Source organism: Lactuca serriola, chromosome 1, assembly GCF_051521515.1.
Source record: "Lactuca serriola cultivar US96UC23 chromosome 1, Lser_US96UC23_V15, whole genome shotgun sequence".
In the NCBI taxonomy this organism is placed as follows: Eukaryota; Viridiplantae; Streptophyta; class Magnoliopsida; order Asterales; family Asteraceae; genus Lactuca; species Lactuca serriola.
This window is the reverse complement of record NC_136408.1, coordinates 51,943,334-51,963,881: the sequence shown is the minus strand read 5'-3', so window position 1 is coordinate 51,963,881 and position 20,548 is coordinate 51,943,334. Positions and strand designations below refer to the sequence as shown.

General features: G+C 35.3%; 2 protein-coding genes across 2 annotated transcripts; both read left to right on the top strand.

Moving 5' to 3' along the window:
- Positions 1-3,504: 3,504 nt before the first annotated feature.
- Positions 3,505-5,941, top strand: LOC145088200 (Tetratricopeptide repeat (TPR)-like superfamily protein). Its single transcript, XM_079026449.1, has one exon. It carries the CDS (start codon positions 3,860-3,862, stop codon positions 5,801-5,803), a length of 1,944 nt encoding a protein of 647 aa, XP_078882575.1. The 5' UTR covers positions 3,505-3,859; the 3' UTR covers positions 5,804-5,941.
- Positions 5,942-11,165: 5,224 nt separating this feature from the next.
- Positions 11,166-12,164, top strand: LOC145054835 (uncharacterized). Its single transcript, XM_079003104.1, has 2 exons — positions 11,166-11,341; positions 11,612-12,164. The coding sequence occupies exons 1-2, from the start codon at positions 11,166-11,168 to the stop codon at positions 12,162-12,164; spliced, it is 729 nt and encodes a 242-aa protein (XP_078859230.1).
- Positions 12,165-20,548: the final 8,384 nt, after the last annotated feature.

The window sequence follows — 20,548 nt, the reverse complement described above, 5'->3', positions numbered from 1 at the left end:
TTTATTGATTTAGACCTTAAATTCATTAAGATAAGAAATAAATATGAACTTCCATGGATAGAACTTTTTTAGGGTTTCGAAACCCCAAGTGGGTTGGGAAAAAAGAATAAAACTTGTAATATAAATGAAGAAGTTTAAAAATAAGTTTCGGATTTATGCTTGGAGTTTGTAATTTTGTAATGTGTGAATCTAAATAAATACTCTTTTTATTTATATTAGAATTTAACAAACTCTATTCCAAAAAGATATAAATGGTGAATGGTTATTTATTTATTTATTTAATAGAAAACTTCATGGGTTTATAAATACATAATAGTAAAATCTTTGACAAACTATTATGAATCTAATCCTAGTAAAATCTTCCCAACGAAGATGATACTTTTTCTATCCAATAACAATAATAGACAAAGAGTTGCTTGCTAAAAATCTCTCAAAATAGATATCATACATACGTGATATTATTTTTATATAAGTGCTTAAAAAGGAATAACCCATGTGCAAGACATCTATAAGATATATCTTTTTGTTGTAACATACAATATTTCATGCTATGTCATCTTTTCCTAACATGATATATTGGTAAGACAACTGCAACTTGGAATCACGATTTGGTTGCATAGAAACGACAACCATAACATCCATATCATTTAGAATGGGTGTGACTAAGGCGTATTTGCTTCTTCTTCAACATATAATGGTTGGAACTTTAATGTTTTAATACAATTTGTATTCAACATGACATACTTAGCTAACATGGATTGCAAATAAGCAATCTAACTATAACATCGTACACATCTTCATGACTAATCTACAATAATCTCTTCTATTTGTATGTAATTGCAATCTATTCTTAGTAAATTCCATGTATAGCTCTTTAACTCTCGTTACCATCTATATATGTATCGATCTTTGTAAATGAAATTATTCATTCGAGCCCATTGATTCTCAAATCTCATATCGTATCAGAGCACACACACTCTAAAGAGTCAATCGATCATCTTGCCTTTCTCCTCTAATCCTTTTCATCAACATCACCATGACACAATCATCCCAAATACAAATCACCGCCTCAAGTCACTTTCCTACCAAATTACTCACCAACAACTTCCATGTATGGAGGCGACAAGTGCAGTCCACATTTATTGGACTAGGTCTGGAAGATTACATCACATGGGTGACTGATCCTACCACAAAATTCATTATCGACAAAGACAAATCCAAACCTAATCATGAATACACGACTTGCTATCGCCAAGATCATGTAGTATTCGATGCAATTCTTGGTTCATGCTCAGATGCAATTCATTCAACCTATCATTACCTCTGTATTTACCACAAAAGAAGCATGAAAGCATCTCAACACAAGCTATGCCAGCACCTCCTGCTCAAGAATCATCTCTTTAAAATCCAAACTTGCTAAAAATCCTAAAGGAAATCGACTTATCAACGAATTCCTAAATGAGATTCGCTCTATTGTTGATGAACCGTCATTTGCTCAAAATTTCCAAACATTTAATTACGGTATTAGAACTAGTATATAACTTTTACGAGTGATAAGAAGATTTATATGGCTGTCGTAAATAAAGCTTTCCATATCTTAATTCTCGTCACTGTACACTGAACATCTCTAGAGTGTATAGATCGAAATGGTGAGAACTCGCAACATATTAGAAAATGCTAATGAAAACTAACAGCCTGAACCACGAGTGATTAAATGTGCACCAGAGGTAGTAGCTGCACCCGAGCCAATCACGATGGCAAGAGTCTAAGCAATGATTTGGGCTATGATGGCCGAACAAAGGGAGGAGATGAGAAAAATGTTTCTTGATAATAGGGATGAACCTATTGTGCCTATCGTGCAACCCGAACTGAATGAAGAATTGTCGGAGGAGGGAAATTACAGTCGTACAGTGAGTCAAGCTGAACCCCGAGTGGCAAGGAGGAACGACCCGAAAAAAGCGATTGATAAGGATGAACGTATGTATAAGAACTTCTTAGGTGCCAAACCACCAAGTCTTTCTGGAAGCCCGAAGCCAGTAGAGATCATGGATTGGATCTCCGAGATAGAGATGACATTTGAAAGTTGCAATTGCAGCAACAAGCAGAAAACCGTCTTTACAGTCAGACAACTAAAGACCAGAGTTTTAAGTTGGTGGAAGTTATTGGCAGATACAAAGCCATGGGGGAGAAGCCCTGAGGTGGGAAGCATTCATGGAGCAGTTGAAAATGCAATACTGCTCAGAGATAGATCTGATAGACCTAAACAACGAGTTTCGAACTTGAAGAAAAGGAAGATGAGTGTTGATGAGTATGTCACCGTATTCACCGAGCAGATGAAGTTATTCCCCTACTTGGTGCTACTGAACTCTCCAAGATAGATAGTTTTGCTAACGGATTGCCAGCATAATTTGGCGCAATGGTAAAAATGGCAACTACTTTGAAGACAACCGTTAGAGCAACCAAGAATATGGAAACCTAATTTAGGAAAAAGGGTCTGGAATAAGACAAGGCATGAGAAAAGAAGAAGCTTGAGGGATCCTCAAGATTCGATAAGAAAGGAAGATTCTCGAAGTCTAACCTGGATGAAGCAGGTGACGATACAAGGGATTAGGAGTAGGGATCTATATATATCTGAAGATCGAGATATAAAGTAGCCATATAGATAGTATCATGTGGTGTAGCCTAATATAAAAGGCATGGTATAAGGTGAACTTGAATATCTATGTAATCGTTTCAAGAAATAATATAAACCTTAGTTTTGTTATTCGATGTGTTAAATGACTATGTGAAATTCTTTTATGGTGACTTGGAGAACTGAAAGACAATACTTGGGACAAGTATGAGTAGGTGTGAAAGGTAGTAGAGGCATATACTACTGGAAGCACACGACTCGCACTTGGATCAGGGAAAGTCACGAGGTTACCAAGACGCTAGTAATTGATTCTGTTTTGTTCATGTGTCATTACCATAATTTCGGTAATGACTAAGAAGATGATTGTTATTCCGACCCTAGTGGTCATATCAAATCGATTCCAGCTAGGATAAGTATTGTACGTGGTTCAGAGAACCAAGATCGATGTAGCATCTGACTTAAGCCAGAAGATTGAACTGAAAGATAATCAAAGCGATCAATAGAAGTATTGTGATTGTTGTTAAAGTAAGAAGCTTGTAGCTAGAAGTGATACATGCTAGAATGTGATTATATCACATTAGAAACTTGAAGGAATGTATATTTCATTATAGAATTTGACTTTAAAAGACTCGAGTCTAAGCATTGCATCATATGACGAGAGGTCATTAGAACATGACTCATCGATCTGTTATAGTAATTGAAGTAAAGAACTTATCTTAAGTTGGTAAGGTTGGGTAACATGGAAACCCTTGAAGTCACGGGTATGGGAGACATTGAATTAAAAACTACTTTTGGAACTAGTTGGTGCTTATGTAATGTTAGGGCGATTCTAAAACCGGAAACTAAGTTGATTTCAGTTGGCAATTGGATGATCAAGGGCTGGACATCAAGTTTGGTTGTTTGAGCCTGATTTATTGACTATAATTATGATGATTGTTATACTCGAGCTATCCAAAGAGTTTCAAACGAACTTTTATTTTTTAAACATGTTTTGCTTACTATTTTTGAGCTTAAGCTTGAACTTACTCAAAAATTGGATTTTTAGATTGGACAAAATATTTTCTGTTTAACAAGAAATAGCGTTTAGAACTTCATATTTCTTGTTTTTAAGTGAACACCACCAAGTAAACCTTCGTTATCTTCGTCCATTCTATTTGATTGCCCCTCAGGTACAACATGGCGAAAGGAATATAAGTTCAAATTCATTCAAATCTCGCCTTAACAATCATGTTAATCACAGAAGACTTGTGTATCAAAATCTTGGACAAGTGCCCAGATATCAAACAATTGAAAAAGATACATTGTAGGTTAATTATTGATGGAAACCTCGTCTCAGCATCGCATATTGCTCTGAAATTAATGAAAGCTTATTCTGAATGTCGCCAAATCGCAGTTACCCGCCAACTGTTTGATGAATTTCCTCAAAAAGATGTAGTCTTCTTCAATGTGATGATTAGAAGCTACGTAAACAATGAATTCTACGAAAAAGCACTTCGTATGTACAGAAACATGTTCAAGTTCAACATTAACCCTGATCATTTTACAGTTCCTCAAGTTCTAAAAGCATGTTCCGTGTCTGAGAATTTGTGGGTCGGATTACAAACCCATGTTGCTGTTCTCAAGAAGGGTCTGCATTCAAATCTTTATGTAGGGAATGGATTGATTACAATGTATGGAAAATGTAACCGGTTACTGGAAGGACGCCAGGTGTTTGATGAAATGCCTAGTAGAGATATCGTCTCCTGGAATGCTATGGTTGCTGCCTACGCCCAAAACCGGATGTTTGAAGATGCATTGGAGATTTGTAAGACAATGATGCAATGTTCTACCTCAAAACCCAACGCAGGCACCATGGCCAGCCTTTCCCCTGCTTTAACAACTTCTACTTCATCTACCAACGTGATGTTTATGAAAGAAATGTTCATGAATCACGCTCGAGAGAGTTTAATTTCTTGGAATGTCATGATAGCTGTGTACGTCAACAACTCGATGCCTAAAGATGCAGTTAATCTTTATCAACAAATGGAGAATTACGGAATCGACCCGGATTCAATCACAGTTGCTAGCATCCTACCCGCTTGTGGAGATCTTTCAGCTTTATTACTAGGAAGAAAGATTCATTCATATGTAAAAACAAAAAGGCTTCTTCCTAATCTAACAGTAGAGAACGCCTTGATTGACATGTATGCTAAATGTGGGTCTTTAAACGAAGCACGCAAGGTGTTCGATGAAATGCCAACAAGAGATGTCGTCTCCTGGACTTCCATGGTCTCTGCTTATGGCATGACTGGAGATGGTGAAACTGCTATCACAGTCTTTTCAAATATGCAAAATTCCGGAATCGCCCCTGATTCCATTTCCTTCGTTCCAGTTCTATCAGCCTGCAGCCATGCCGGATTACTAAACCAAGGAAAACATTTCTTCAAATTGATGACCGAAGAGTATAACATCATTCCAAGACTCGAACACTTGGCGTGCATGGTTGATTTGCTAGGAAGATCAGGAAGAATCAATGAAGCTTATGATTTTATAAAGAAAATGAAAACAAAACCAAACGATAGAATCTGGGGTGCTTTGTTAAGTGCTTGTAAAGTTCATTCCAACATGGAAATTGGTCTTGTAGCAGCAGATCATCTCTTTGAATTGGTCCCTGAACAAGCAGGGTATTATGTTTTATTATCAAATATATACGCAAAAGCAGGTAGATTTAAAGATGTGACAAATATTCGTTCAATAATGAAATCAAAAGGAGTGAAAAAAGAGCCCGGTGTTAGTAATGTTGAGCTTAATAATCAAGTTCATTCGTTTCTTGCTGGAGATCAATCCCATCCACAATCTAAACAGATTTATCAAGAGTTGGAAGTACTTGTGGGGAAGATGAGGGATTTTGGGTATGTTCCTGAAGTGGATTCTGCACTTCATGATATAGAAGATGAAGATAAAGGAAATCATCTTGCTGTTCATAGTGAGAAGCTTGCTATTGTGTTTGTGATCATAAATACTAAAGCTTTTACGCCTATACGGATTACTAAAAATCTACGTGTTTGTGAGGATTGTCATATTGCTGCTAAGCTTATTTCCAAGATTGTTGAGCGGGAAATTATTCTTCGGGATACAAATAGGTTTCATCATTTCAAGAACGGGATTTGTTCGTGTGGTGATTACTGGTGAGATTTTTGGGTTGAGTTCAAATGAAAACAACATAAAAGTAGAGATTAGAGAATTGTGAGAACCAATCTTGATCGTTGATGATTTCTAATCCAAAGGCAACAATTAAGATTAAGAAAATTGTTGGGCCATTTTTGTTGATTTATGACTTATTAAGGATAAATTGATAATTATGCATTCCAATCCAACCTTAATTGGTAATTTTTCGGTGTGGTGCGGTTTGGACAATGCCAAACAGCACCATAAAAACCTGACAATATTTAATATATTATAATACTTATTAATAAAAGTATATTTTGTTCAACTTCGACCTCTTCAGTTCTTTTTGCCACTGTGCATGCCTTATGTTTTGCTATATTTTTATAAAATTTGACATTTGTATCAAAGTGCGTACCATTAACAATTTTCCTTTTGCTTATCACAAGCAAAATGCAATTCGAATCAAAAGCCGCCTCTATCTGTATAAACAATAATGATTAAGTAATGGAATTTGAGATTATAAAACCAAATCCCTTGTTGCATCAAACATATAATTCAAATCTCAAAATCGTAATATCATAAAGAAGTCTATATTTTGATAAGAATAACATATAACTATTTCACAAGCATGTTAAATACATTTAAATGAGAATCTGTACCGGAAATAAAGGAAAGTTAACTGAAAAGTCGGGTTTGGACATGCTGATATGACTCATCATTATTTAGCTATTGCATTTCTTTTTCTTATTGTTGGGCATATGTATAGAACTAATTTTGGGATTGGGCACAGTATGAAAGATCTTTTAGATGCACATATCCCTCCAAGAGGGCGATTGAGACGTGGGCATGAGGGTCTTTATGACACAATTAATAATTGGCTTCATTTTCAATTAGGCCTTGCTCTAGCTTCTTTAGGGGTTATTACTTCTTTGGTAGATCAACACATGTATGAAAAATCACACCAACACATATTTTCAGTTAAAAACCGAAACCGCATCGAATGACACCGAAAATGCATGTAAAACCACGCCGAAACAAAAACCACACCTATCGGTTTTACCCTATAGAAACCGCATCTTGCGGTTTGCGGTTCGGTTTTCTCAAAAAATCGCACCATGCTCACCCCTACTTTTCAAGCCCAAACAACACCTCACTTTCATCTATTAAACTATACTTACACATTTCATATTATATCTTGGTTTGGTCTTAGACCGTTCAAGTTCATTTGTGTTGTAAGTGTATGAGGTTAGTGTGGGTAACAGGGGCGTATCCACCATGTGCTTAGGTAGGTCCTAGGACCTACTTAAGTTCTCAATTTCATTTACAATGTATATAATAGAAAAATTATGAACTATCTTTAAAAAAAGACAAAATTACACAGATGGTCCCTGTGGTTGGCACAAGAGACCAAAGATAGTCCTTATGAGGAATTTTGGACGAGTATGGTCCCTATGGTTCCAAATTGTTGCACGAATAGTCCTTATGACATACTCCGTTTAATTGTTTCCGTTTATCTAAATCACGTGACCCTCACACGAGGGTATTTTGGTCTTTTGCTTTGTTACACGAAATGATCATATTCATAAATGATCCTTACATCTAGCTGCCATTTACATTACCCCAAGAAATCATCCCTTTCTTTTCTCCTCTGGTTTTTCATCTTCATCACTTCAAAACATCAAACGGAAACTAGGGTTTTCATTTTCATCTTTTGCGATCGTTCTAACTTTGTGGAATGTCCGTTCAAAATTCTCAGAAAATCCTGACCTGATCAAAGCTTATGGTGAGTGATCAGTTAACAACTTTCAATTTTGTTAAGTAATTTATGCACATTCAATTTTGAGACTTCATTCTTTCCTCATATCATTATTTATTTGTTTTTCAGTTGAGTTAAGTAGTTTTTGCACATTCAAGATTCACCATGGGGGTATGTTCACAAAATACCCAGGAAGACGTTACGTTGGTGGGAGTATTGACTATGTTGACTACGTAGACATGGACGTGTTTTCCGTACATGAGTTAGACGATATGATGAAGGAGATAGGTTATATCAACGGTGAGCCTATCTACTACCACTTCTTGATTCCTGAGATTGAAATCGATTATGGGTTACTTCCTTTAGGTAACGACTTAGACGTACTTTTGTTAAGTAAGCATGTTGCTAATCATAAAGAGATTATGGTGTATACTGAACATGGAACTACTAGACTCCATGCATACTTTATATCTCCAAATAAGGTCGTATCGGAAGAAATCAATGAGCCTATTTCTCCGGAACTCAATCGAAAAAAGTTTACAAGTACAAAGGTAGGATCATGTAGTAGAAAAATGGACTTGAATGAGAACTATGACTTTTCTAGGTCTGTTGTACCTTTTGGACATTTTGATAGAGATGTAGTGAAAGATGTTCGAGTTCATCCTGCAAGTGAGGAGCTTAACAAAGCCCAAGATGTTGTCCCTTCAGAAGACTTTGATCCTTTCTTTTATATGGATCATAATGATTACCAACAGATGGGGGAAAATGAAGAAATTGGAGATGTTATTAGTGATGAGACTAGTACCGATGGAAGTATAAGCGACGATAGTGACTTTTTAGTGGATGAACTTAATTTGGTGGAGGATGTCGAAGTGAATATGAAAGACTTCCACAGTGGTGTTTATTCTTTTCCAAATCTAGATAACCACCAATCATTCAATGCACCTGATGTCACAGTTGATGAGGATTTGGAGGTGATAGATACACAATTATTTGAATCAACTGGTGTAGAAGAAGATGAGAGGAAGAAATTAATGAGAAGGTTAAACAAACCAACCACATGTTCATCAGGAGTAGTACATGAAACTGCATTCCATCTGGGTCAAATATTTAAGTCCTCATCAGAAGTGAAGGACTACATTAAAATGCATTCAATTCGAACTAGGAGAAACATTTACTTTTCAAAAAATGATAAAAAAAAAAAGAATTAGGGCAAAATGCAGGGGTGTGGTCCCGAAAATGACAGGTGGGCCATGGACAAAAAGTAGAATCAAATGCAAGGATAAAACAGTCAGCTCACAAAAAGCAACATGCCCTTGGGTGGTATTAATTTCTAGATCTGATGAAGAAAGCGATTGGATGGTGAAAACTTTGGTTCATGAGCATAGATGTGTGCAGTCAAGGTCTATTAAAGAGTGCACTTCTAAGGGAGTGTTTGATAAATGTCTGACTGGGTCGAGTCAGCAAATTGGGCTGACTCGGTCAGACCTTTGGTGTTTGATTTGAGCTTTCTCGGTAAGATCTGCTGACCCAAATCGCTTTCTGGATCAGTTTTTAAACAGTTGCTGACTGGAAATTAGACAATCTTGCCCTTATCTTGCCCCTGCGTCGTTATTATTTCTTTCCCCATTCGCTTCCCTTCTAGTGACCTAAAAGCACAGCAGCCGCTAGGAAGAACTCCACAACATTGAACGCCAAACAGTCCGACCAGTCGGACCTGTGCCATCTCGTCGGACCTCCGCCACCGCCATCAGTGACGCCTTCTCGATCCATCACACAGGTTAGATAATTTTTCTGTTAATAATTTTCAAAATCAGATACCATTTATGCTTTGATGGTATGAAATTTGTAGTTCTTTATGAAATCAAATTAGTATATGTTAGAATATTATGAATTCTCAACCTGTATGTTCATATGATAAGCTTTTTTTGTTCTTTTTTGTAGTTCTTTGTGTACAAGAACTGAAATCTGAAATTGTTTGTTCTAATATATGAATTTCGAAATTATATGTGAATTGGAAGTTTGTTTATGTTTTGTTTTGTAGTTCTTTGTGTATAAGAACTGAAAATTGAAGTTTTTTTTTTCTAATGTTATGAATTCTAAAATAGAATGTGAATTGGTAGTTGTTTTTTGTTTTTGTTTTTTTGTTTTTTTTTTCTGAATTTGAAGTTTTTTTCTCCAATTCACATTGGAAGTTTTTTTTTCTCCAGTTCATATTTTATAGCTTATGAATTGAAATTGAAAGTGAATTGGAAGTTTTTTTTTTTTCTGAATTTTGATTTTATAGCTTGTGAATTGAAATTGAATGTGAATTGGAAAATACAATTAGGTTTGTAAATTCCCATTTTCAAGCCCACAATCACATGTTTTACAGAAAATACAATCAAATGTTGTGTTTTTATGTGTAAAGTACTAAAGTAAAATTAATAATAAATAATTATTATAAGATTAATGGTAACCTAACTTTTTTAATAATCCTATTGTTCCTTGAAGAGTGGGCGAGAGGGGGAATGCATGCAACATCACATGTCTTCCAATTATTGAGCTTGTATTAGTATCAAAAGTATAAGCTATAAAATCAAAAATTGGGCTGTTTTTTTTTTCTTTCTAATTTTATAGCTTTGATATTGTTGACCTTAATTGTTAGCTTGTTATCTTTTGTGAAATTTTTAGCTTGAATATTGATGTTTTGTGACATCTGAAATTGTTTGTGTATAAGTTATCAAATCATAATTTAGGATGATGTTAACTTCCTTGGTTGAAAATTGCTTTATGTTTAAAATTGTTCTTTAACTTGATAAAAACTATGATAAATTACTTTAAATATTAATGTTTTAGGATGTTGGTTTGGAACGAGAGTGAGGACAAAACTTTTCTTGATGCATGTATCAATGAACTAACCACTAATGGTCGTGAGGGTTCTGGGCTTAAGGCAAGTTCATGGAAGACAATACGCGAAAAATTGATAAACGAACACGGTAAAGAGGTTGATCAGAAGCAAATGAGAAACCACTTTGACTACTACAAATCAAAGTATGTTGCTTGGGTGAAACTCAAAAACAAAACCGGCAATATATATGATCCTATAAAAAATAAATTTAGTTTGACCGATGAACAATGGAAAGAAGAGGGGAAGGTAATATTTTTTTAATCAATACTATTATGATTATTTTTATAACATATACTATTTGATTAAATTTATTTTTTTAATCAATACTATTATGATTATTTTTATAACATATACTAATATTTATAAAAATTGTAAACAGTTGAACAAGTTCGTGTTGTCATTGAAAACTAAACCCCTATTGTTCCCTGATCTTTGCACCCAACTATTTGAAGGGTTGACATCAACCGGATCTCAAAGTTGGGGGCCATCTTCTACACTCCCTTGTCCTGTAGAAGAGTTTAGTCCCCATGATTTTGATGATGATGTTCTAATGGAAACCTCAACACAACACGTAGGTGCAAGTGAAGAATCTTCGGGGCGTTCAAAAAATAAGGAAGTTGGTGGAAACAAAAGAGTTGGTGGGAAAAAAAGAGATGCAAGGGCATTAGAAGTTGAAGAGGAGATTGTCAAGATTGTAAGGTTATTAGTGGAAAAAAAATGAAAGAATTGAAAAAAGTGAAATGGATAAGGATGTTGATGCGTGTATGGAGAAATTGAACAAAATGGAATGGGGAGAAGAAGATGAAAGACACAAGACCGCTCTTTTGCTATTTGGTGAAAGTGCTGATGTTCGAAAAGTTTGGTTACGACTTTCGCATAGTAGTTGTGAGTCGTGGGTGATGGGTGCGGGTAGGAAGTATGGTTACCTTTGATAGGTGCGGGTAGAAAAGTTTGGATACTAGTTTTTTTTATGATGTTTACTAGTTTTTTGGATCCTATGTTTGATGACTTTTTTTGGATGATGTTTACTAGTTTTTTGGATCCTATGTTTGATGACTTTTTGGTTTACTAGTATTTTGTTATATAACGTTTGTTATATGACTTTTGTTACTTTTGATGTTGTTTACTCATTTTTTTGGTGCATTATTTTTTTTACTTTAACATGTTACCTAATTGTTTGTAACAGATCAAGTATGGTTTCTGATGGTGAAGTTGTAGCTTTTCTTTTACTTGTGTTTTATTGGTTGAGGTCAAACCGGCGCAAACTAATCAGAATTCATAGAATTAGAGATAACGATTCAAGCGGGTATGCATATACACAAGATTTGATGTACAGAGACCCTACACAATGTTTCGATATGATGCGTCTTACACAAGAGGCATTTGCATTATTATGCAACCATTTTACCCAAAAAAATTGGTTGCAATCTAGTAGGACAATAAGCATTGAAGAGAAGATGGCTATCTTCTTACATGTTATAGGACATAATGAACGCTTCCGCGCAGTTAAGGGAAGATTTCATCACTCCACACAAACGATTCATCAATGTTTTCACGAGGTCCTAACAGCAATGATGTGTTTTGCAAAAGAAATTATAGTACCAACAACTCCTAACCCAACAAGACATAACTCAGAACGACATAGACGGTTAAAAAATATTTTTTCCGGAGCAATTGGTGCATTAGATGGAACTCTTGTACGTGCGGTTGTACCTGTTGATCAACAAACTCGTTATTGAGGAAGAGGAAAAGGAGAATGTTTTCAAAATGTAATAGGAATTTGTGATTTTGATATGATATTCACCTTTGTTTGGGCTGGATGGGAGGATAGCACATGATTCAAGAGTTTTGAAAGAAGTTGCATTCAATTCAACTTCTGGATTTCCATTTCCTCCACCAGGTTTGTAATCTTTATATAATTTTTATTATCTATCTTCTTTATATAATACGTGTCATTATATAATGTGTCACATTCTTTTGCAGATAAATATTACCTTTGTGATGCCGCATATACAAACACTCATGGGTTTATGGCTCCATACCGCAATACTAGGTATTGGTTAGCCGATTTTCGAAGAGGCAGACCTTTAACTAGAGAAGAAAGGTTCAATCATGCTCATGCACAACTTAGAAATGTTATTGAGCGTGCTTATGGTGTATTGAAGGTGAGATTCCCAATCTTAAAACAAATGGCTCCTTATCCTTTTACAGTGCAAAGAGACATAGTCATTGCTTGTGTCGCGGTCCATAATTTTATAAGGAAATACAATATAGAAGATGACTTGTTTAGAAATTTTGAGGAGGACACTATGGTTACTCCTGACATCCAAGGTGGGGGAATTGATAGAGAAAACATACAAGGCATATATATGTGTGTTTTGCGTGATCAGATTGCAAATCGACTACTTTCACCTACTTTACATTAAATTATGTTGTTTTAAATTTCATTATGTTTTTATTTGGATATTAAATTATTTATGTTTAATTTATATTTTGTATGACATTTTTTATTTGTGTGTAATTTAGATTTTGTATGACAATATGTATGTTTTTATAATTATTCAGCAATTTAATCCATCAATATATATATATAACAGCAGGGTAAAATGGTCATTTTTCATCACTCAGCACATTCAGTCAGATGTACAATCAAACAACAGGATTTCTTACCCAATCAGGATTTCTTACCCAGACAGACCTTTCTCAGTCAGCACTTTCTCAATCGGCAACTATCAAATGAGGCCTAAGTTTCTTACAACCATCATTCTTCAACAAGTGGAAGGAAACCCAACTATCCCAGTCAAAGCTTTGTGTGTAGAGTTACAAAAGATATACGAGGTGGGGATGTCAAGAATGAAGGTCTTTAGGGCTAAACAACTTGCACGGAAACATGTTTATGGAGATTATCAAAAGCAATACAGCCTTCTCAGGGATTACGTATTAGAATTACAACAGTGCAACCCAGGAACAACTGTGAAGATTGATGTATACAGTGAACCAAATGCAGACTTGGAAACTAGGATGTTTAAGAGAATTTATGTCTGTTTAGGTGCATTAAAACTGGGTTTTAAGGCAGGTTTAAGAGATTTTTTAGGTTTCGATGGGGCTTTCATGAAGGGACCTTACACTGGATAGGTTCTCACTGTTGTGGGTCTTGATTCCAATAATCGGATCTACCCACTAGCATATGCCATAGTTGAAGCCGAGAACAAAAGCTCATGGAGTTGGTTTCTAGAGTGTCTAGGTGAAGATTTGGAGCTCTCTACAAATTCAAACTTCACATTTATTTCTGACAGGCAAAAGGTTAATCTTCTTATGATACTTGTTCATGACATCTTTGTAATTTTGTCTACTACATTTAGAAAATAACATTTTTGTTACTTGTTAATTAGGGGATTTTATCTGCCATTGCCAACCTATTACCTAGCGCTGAACACAGGTTCTGTTTAAGACATATTCACGAAAACATGAAGCTACAATGGAGGGGGAAGGAGCACAGAGATCATTTATGGGAATGTGCAACAGCAACAACAGTTAGACACTTTGACAGATTCAAGGAAGATTTACACTTTGACAGATTCTTATAAGATATTTTGTTGCATTGTACAGGAAGAGCACATACAGATATTTTGTTGAATAATTTATGTGAAGTTTTCATCTCAAAGTTGTTAGATGCTCGAGACAAACCTATAATTACATGTTTAGAATATATTAGGGAATACTTAATGAAACGAATTTGTATTGTGCAAAATGTGATAGATAAGTCTCAAGGGCCACTTACCCCAACAGCCACAAAACTTTTAGATGGAGTTAAGAAAGATGCTTCTCAATACACTTGCATATTTAATGGTGCTGATAAGACTCAAGTTACTGGGACAATGGGGGAACAATTTGTGGTTAATTGGAGGGACAGGAATTGTAGTTGCAGGCACTGGGAAAAAATGTCCCACCTCTTGAGGAGTGGGTACATCCATGTTATAGGTTAAGCACATGGAATGAAATGTACAAGTACAAAGTTCAACCTATCAATGGAAGAAGTATGTGGCCAAAGTCAGATTTCCCCATAACACTAACACCTCCTAAGCATACTAAACAGGTAAATAATTTTCAATTTACAAGTTAGTATACGTTTATACTGTTTTATAATTTATTAATTATGCAGGTGGGGAGACCAAAAAAGAAGAGAAAGAGAGCTCAAACTGAAGAACCAAATAATCAAGGTAAAAGTTTGACCAAGAAGTTCCTTACAGTTACTTGTAGCAAATGCAATAACAAGGGTCACAACTCTAGGAGTTGCAAGGGACAAGGGGGACAAAATGAAGTTAGAAATGTGGTGGCAGGGGGCAAGAAGCTTAGCAAGGCAAAAAAGCAGGGAGATGGAAAAAAGGAGAAACCCAAAATGAAGGAGAAAACCAAACTTATGGATAAATCCAAAATGAAGGAAAAAGTTTGATTTGTTGTCTTTTGTGTTGTTTGTTTTGGTACCTTAGAAAGGTCTTTTGTGTTGTTTGTTTTGGTACCTTAGAAAGGTCAGACTAAGTTGGTTCTTGTGTGTCTTTATCTTTTGTTGGTATTATGGTACATTAGGGTGCTAGACTAAGATGGTTCTTTTGGTTATGATACATTAGTCTGCAAGCTCTTTTGATATTTTGTTGGTATTATGACTTTGCACTTTAAGGTTATGTAATGAACTTTATGACTATGCAAAAGTTTGCATTTTATTTTTGAACATTTCTAATGTTGTTATGGCTCTACAATGGTCTAAAGCCTACAAAAACCTTTCACTTTCATATTTTATACTTTAATGGATCTGCACGGTTCATTAAGTTGCAGACCAATATTTTACACTCATTAAGTTCCTGACCAATATTTTACAATGGTAGCAGACTAAAAGTTTCCCAAATAAAAAGCATTCCATTCATACATACGAACATTTCTTGCATCACAAACAAACAAAACGAAATCATCTTCAAATTAATACTATTATCTGATTCTAACCACAAGCAAAAGAACCATCATCTACCCACAAGCAAAAGAACCATCATCTCCAGACTAATACTATTAGCATCTTTTATACACATACATGAAAAAGAAAACCCAACTAAAAACTAGCATCATCTTCACTTTTTTTGCTTCAAAACTTGCTTGCAGCAGAGATTCTTGAAGCTTGTTCATGGATCTTAGCAAACCTGGAATGACAGCCACAACCCTTCGACACATCGGCTCATCAAACCAGGCAATGAAACCGCAACTGCTAGGACATTTCCAAAACATACAACCTGGGTTGAGATCCATCCATGATGTCACTATCACCGCTTGCGTTCCACAAAAACAATTTACCATTCTTAAGCAAAGTTTCTTAGAAAGACACAGCAGAGAGAATAGAGAAGAGAGAATAGAGGAGACGAAAAATAATGAAGGAAGTGATGGGGGTTTAATTTTTATAGGGAAGGGAAATCTTTTGCAGATCATATAAAGACATGAGAGAGAGAGAAGGGATAAGCAAAAGACCAAAATACCCTCGTGTGAGGGTTACGTGATTTAAATAAACGACAACAATTAAACGGAGTATGTCATAAGGACTCTTCGTGCAACAATTTGGAACCACGGGGACCATACAAGTCCAAAATTCCTCATAAGGACTATCTTTGGTCTCTCGTGCCAACCACAGGGACCATCTGTGTAATTTAGTCTTAAAAAAATAGAGAACCTACATTGAGTTTATTTTTATTTTTATTTTTTAAAAAAAAAAACCACTTTAAAAAGAGAAAAATATAAGTTATTAGGGACAATTTGTTATTTTAAATTATGAGATTGATAATAAAAAGTTAACTACTCTTAATCGGCACTCTCAAAATATTAATAAATAAACAAGTTGTTCTAATAAAATGAAAGCCCACATGCCAAAGACTCTCACTCTGCGTTCGCCGCTTTATCAATGGACTAATAATCAACTAGTTTTTCGTTAAGATGTATGTCTTTTTCAGTTATATTTCAATCGGTTTTTAAAATTTTTTTAATCGGTGGCACAAGGTACTTGAAACATCCCAAAAATACGACCCGATAATTTCATTTATATTATAACAAAGATCATAAAACTGAGTATCACATAATAAAATACTGTGAGAAAAAATGTGTCACAACAGTATCAAAACATATCTAAGAAACTGAATCAACTCCCACGACAAAAACTGAAGTTGTGGTGTGTGCGATGCATCATCCCGAGTTCTTCCCTTTACTTGCGGAAGTACCTGAAACCAAAACTGAAACTGTAAGCACGAAGCTTAGTGAGCTCCCCTAAACTACCACATACCACACAATAACAAATAAAGCACATACTGGGCCTTGCCCACTGCATCGGACCGAAGTCTGGAATTGACTGCATCGGACCGAAGTCCGAAACTGTCTGCATCGGACCGAAATCCGGAACTGACTGGGACCTTGTCCCCTGCATCGGACCGGAGTCCGGAACTAGCTGCATCGGACCGAAATCCGGAACTGTCTGAACATAGCATAACATAAACACGTATCTGCTAACATAACACATAGACATGCCCGAAACACAAAGACATCAAGCACCTTGAACTACTGCTTCGGACCGAAGTCCGGAACTAACTGCTAGCTAAACGGGCCGGCATTGTTGTCGTAGACCCGTTCCTACTGGTAGGAAACTCACCTCGTAAACTGGCTGCTGAATGTATGGCTCTGGAAGCTATCTGCTGCTGCTCTGGTATCTCTCCGGCTACAATTCCATAAACACACTCAATCAAATACTAATCACTGTATTGGGGTAAAATGATTCTTTTACCCCTGGTCCAAGTCAACTCTCCTAGTCAAAGTCAACCTACAGTTGACCTGACTCGCCGAGTTGGGCCGCCAACTCGCCTAGTCCCTATTCTCACTTCTCAACCCTACTCGCTGCTACTCGTCGAGTATGGCATAAACTCGACGAGTTTCCTTTCGATTCTAGAACTCAAGCTATCTGCATCCGACTCGCCGAGTCGTATGAACAACTCGACGAGTTGTTCTTGAGCTAAGAAGATTGCCTTGGACTCGCCGAGTTGTATGAACAACTCGTCGAGTCCCTCCATTACTGAGTCTGACCTCCAGCTCACTGAGTCCACTCTACTACTCACTGGTCCCCACTCGGCATCACTTAAAAGGGGAAAAATCGGGGACTCGCGACTCGACTCGCCGAGTCGCATGCATGCAGCTACTATAAACTCGATTCTGCTTGAATCCAACGCATAAAACTTATAGATCTGGGCTCCCTAAGCTCGATTAACACGTAAAGATTCTATCTTTACGTGCCCATATGCACCCATGAAGATTAAAAGGCTCAAAAAGCATAATAAAGGCTAGATCTAGGGTTCTCAAGCAAAGAAACTTTGAAAAGGCACTAGATCAGGGCTCTAAAACTCCTAAATGAACAGATCTAGGGATATCTCGACCCAACAAGGCATCCATACAACTATAAAGCTTGGAAAATACATTAAACTAGCCTTAGAGGTGTTCTAATGGAGGTTTTAAGCACAAAACAGAATAATTCCGAGACATACCTCAATGAACTCTGACTTTGGCCTTGGATCTTTGCTCTACACTTCCTCTTTTTGGGTCCTTTCTTCTTTTTCCTTCAAGAATCCACACAAAACACTTTAGTCATACAAGGAATGGTTTAGGGTTTCTCTCAAGCTCTCTGAGGGTGAAGGAGGCGAGTTTGGGGCACATAACATTGCTTAAATAGTGAGCAAACCCGGGGATTTAGGGTTTCTTCCTAGCAGGCGGACTCGCCGAGTCTCGAATATGGACTCGTTGAGTCGGCGACTTACACGTGCTCGAAATCCCGTCTCTACTCGACGAGTCGGGCTATAGACTCCCCGAGTCCCTCTTGAAAACTTCTAAATAAATAACATGGAAACAACATACCAGAGACGGGTCGTTACAAGGTACATGAGCCGATTGAACTTGTTCAGTTCTTTTAAGGTACATGAGCCGACCTGACCCGACTCCAAAAGTATTGTTGATTTTTTTTATTGGCTTCACTTAATTAGGAACCATGTGATTCTTTTTTTAAATTCGCCACTCGTGGGTCATTCTATGGTATCCACTTAAGATGGCGTTAAGTTGTCAAGTTAGCAAGATGATGTGTTTTCGTATCTACATTTAAAATTTCAATTTAACTTCAAATTCCTTATTTCAAGCAACTTAGTGTTTTAACACTGATTACTCTCCAAGGGTGCACGGAGTCGTGCGACGGCTAGGGTAACAAATCCACGCCTTGGTGGTTACCGCCAGAAGACGTCTCATGTGGGTTCTTCAGCCCGCTGCTTCCTCTCTCTCTCTCTCTCTCTCTCTCTCTCTCTCTCTCTCTCTCTCTCTCTCTCTCTCTCTCTCTTCTCTTTTTTCTTATACTTCATGCTGAGTGAGTTGAGTATCTAGAAAGTTGAAAGTTAAAGGGGGTAAAAGCAACAATTTCAAAAGTAAAAAGGATGAAAATTTGAGAACTTAACAAAAGTGATGGACCAAAGTTAATAAGTAGAAAAATCGAGAGGTAAAAACGAATTTTCAAAAAGTAAAATGATAGAAAATAGAAATTTAACAAAAGTGAGACCAAAGTTACTAAATACCAAATTCCACATATTTTGCTATAGTATTTAGTATAGGAAAATCTATAAAGTGTTTATATTTTTAACCTTATATTCAATTAAGTATTTAAATTATTATTTTTTTAATTAAGATACGAATACAGGTAAATATATTCATTTTCATCATTTTTCCCGGCTATAAGGTCATCCCAGTTTTAAAATTTACATTTTTTTCTCAGATTTTAAATTTTGTTATAAATTTGGTCCAATTTTTATATTTTTGTCCCTATTTTAAAATTTTGTTACAATTTCATCTTAAATTTTGTTTTTTTTACATATATTTTTCCAAAATTTTGTTTCGAAATATGTTATTTTTGCTTTATAAAATCATATTTATACTAAAAACCTTTTTTACAAAACATTTTTGTTATAAAAAGGTTTTTATATGTGAAAAATATGTTTCTATATAAATTTGGTCCAAAAGGTTTTTTGCATAAGAGGTTTTTTTTATGTGAAAATATATTTTTATATATAAAAAACATGTTTTCACATAAAAAAAACACACATTATTTCACATAAAAGACATATTATTGCCTATGCATCTATATAATTTGAAAACGAATAATATGTCAAAAATTATTTTCACATAGGATGAAAATGATTGTAATGTATATTAGCGTATTGTAAGTTTATTAATTATTATACATGATTACCATTTATTTGAAATAAAGTTATAAAAAAATGAAGGATCGCCACTAATCAGCACTTTCTAAAACTTCGATTTTATCCGGGCACTAATTTAAAGTTGATCATATTCTTTATTATTTTTTCAATAATATTCTATCATTAAAACTCATGTCTTTTTTCGTCTTAGTAAATCTATATATACTATTGTTTATTCATCACTCATGAGTCAAAAAGTATCATTTATCATGATTATCAAGAAAAACTAATTAAATATTTACATTAGCAAGACTATAATCATTACAATTTGGGTCAATCTTAACTATGCTTTTTCCTCTTTATAGTACTTATCGTATATCTATGTCATTAGTTCATAATCCACGTTTACATGTCTTTTGTTAATAAATGTTTATGCGTTTGAAACTTAGATGGTGTTTGTTTTTCAGAAGCAAAATGTCTGCAGTCTGCGGACGACATCTGCAGTAGAAGATATGGACCAAACGTCTGCAGTCTGCAAGAAGACTGTTTGTTTTTTAAAATCTACAAACTGCTAAAATAAATTAAAACCTAAATAAATTGATTTTTTTTTAATTTAAAAGACTTTTTCAATATTTCTTATATAAAAACATTGTAATTTAATAATACAGTCACCTTATTATATATATATATATATATATATATATATATATATATATATATAACAAATTAATTGTCCATTTTATGAAGAAAAAAAACACGTTCGTAAAATACTTTCATAAGTTTTGTAGTATATTTAACTTTTTTAATTACTGTTATAAAAAGTCATCGGATAAATATGCATAAAGTTTTTTAAAATATGAATACCAAAAAATTAT

Coding starts and splice junctions, on each gene's coding strand:
- LOC145088200 (XM_079026449.1), top strand. CDS start 3,860: ATGTTAATCACAGAAGACTTGTGTATCAAAATCTTGGACAAGTGCCCA.
- LOC145054835 (XM_079003104.1), top strand. CDS start 11,166: ATGGATAAGGATGTTGATGCGTGTATGGAGAAATTGAACAAAATGGAA. Junction 11,342..11,611: donor GTGATGGGTGCGGGTAGGAA/GTATGGTTACCT, acceptor TGTTTGTAACAG/ATCAAGTATGGTTTCTGATG.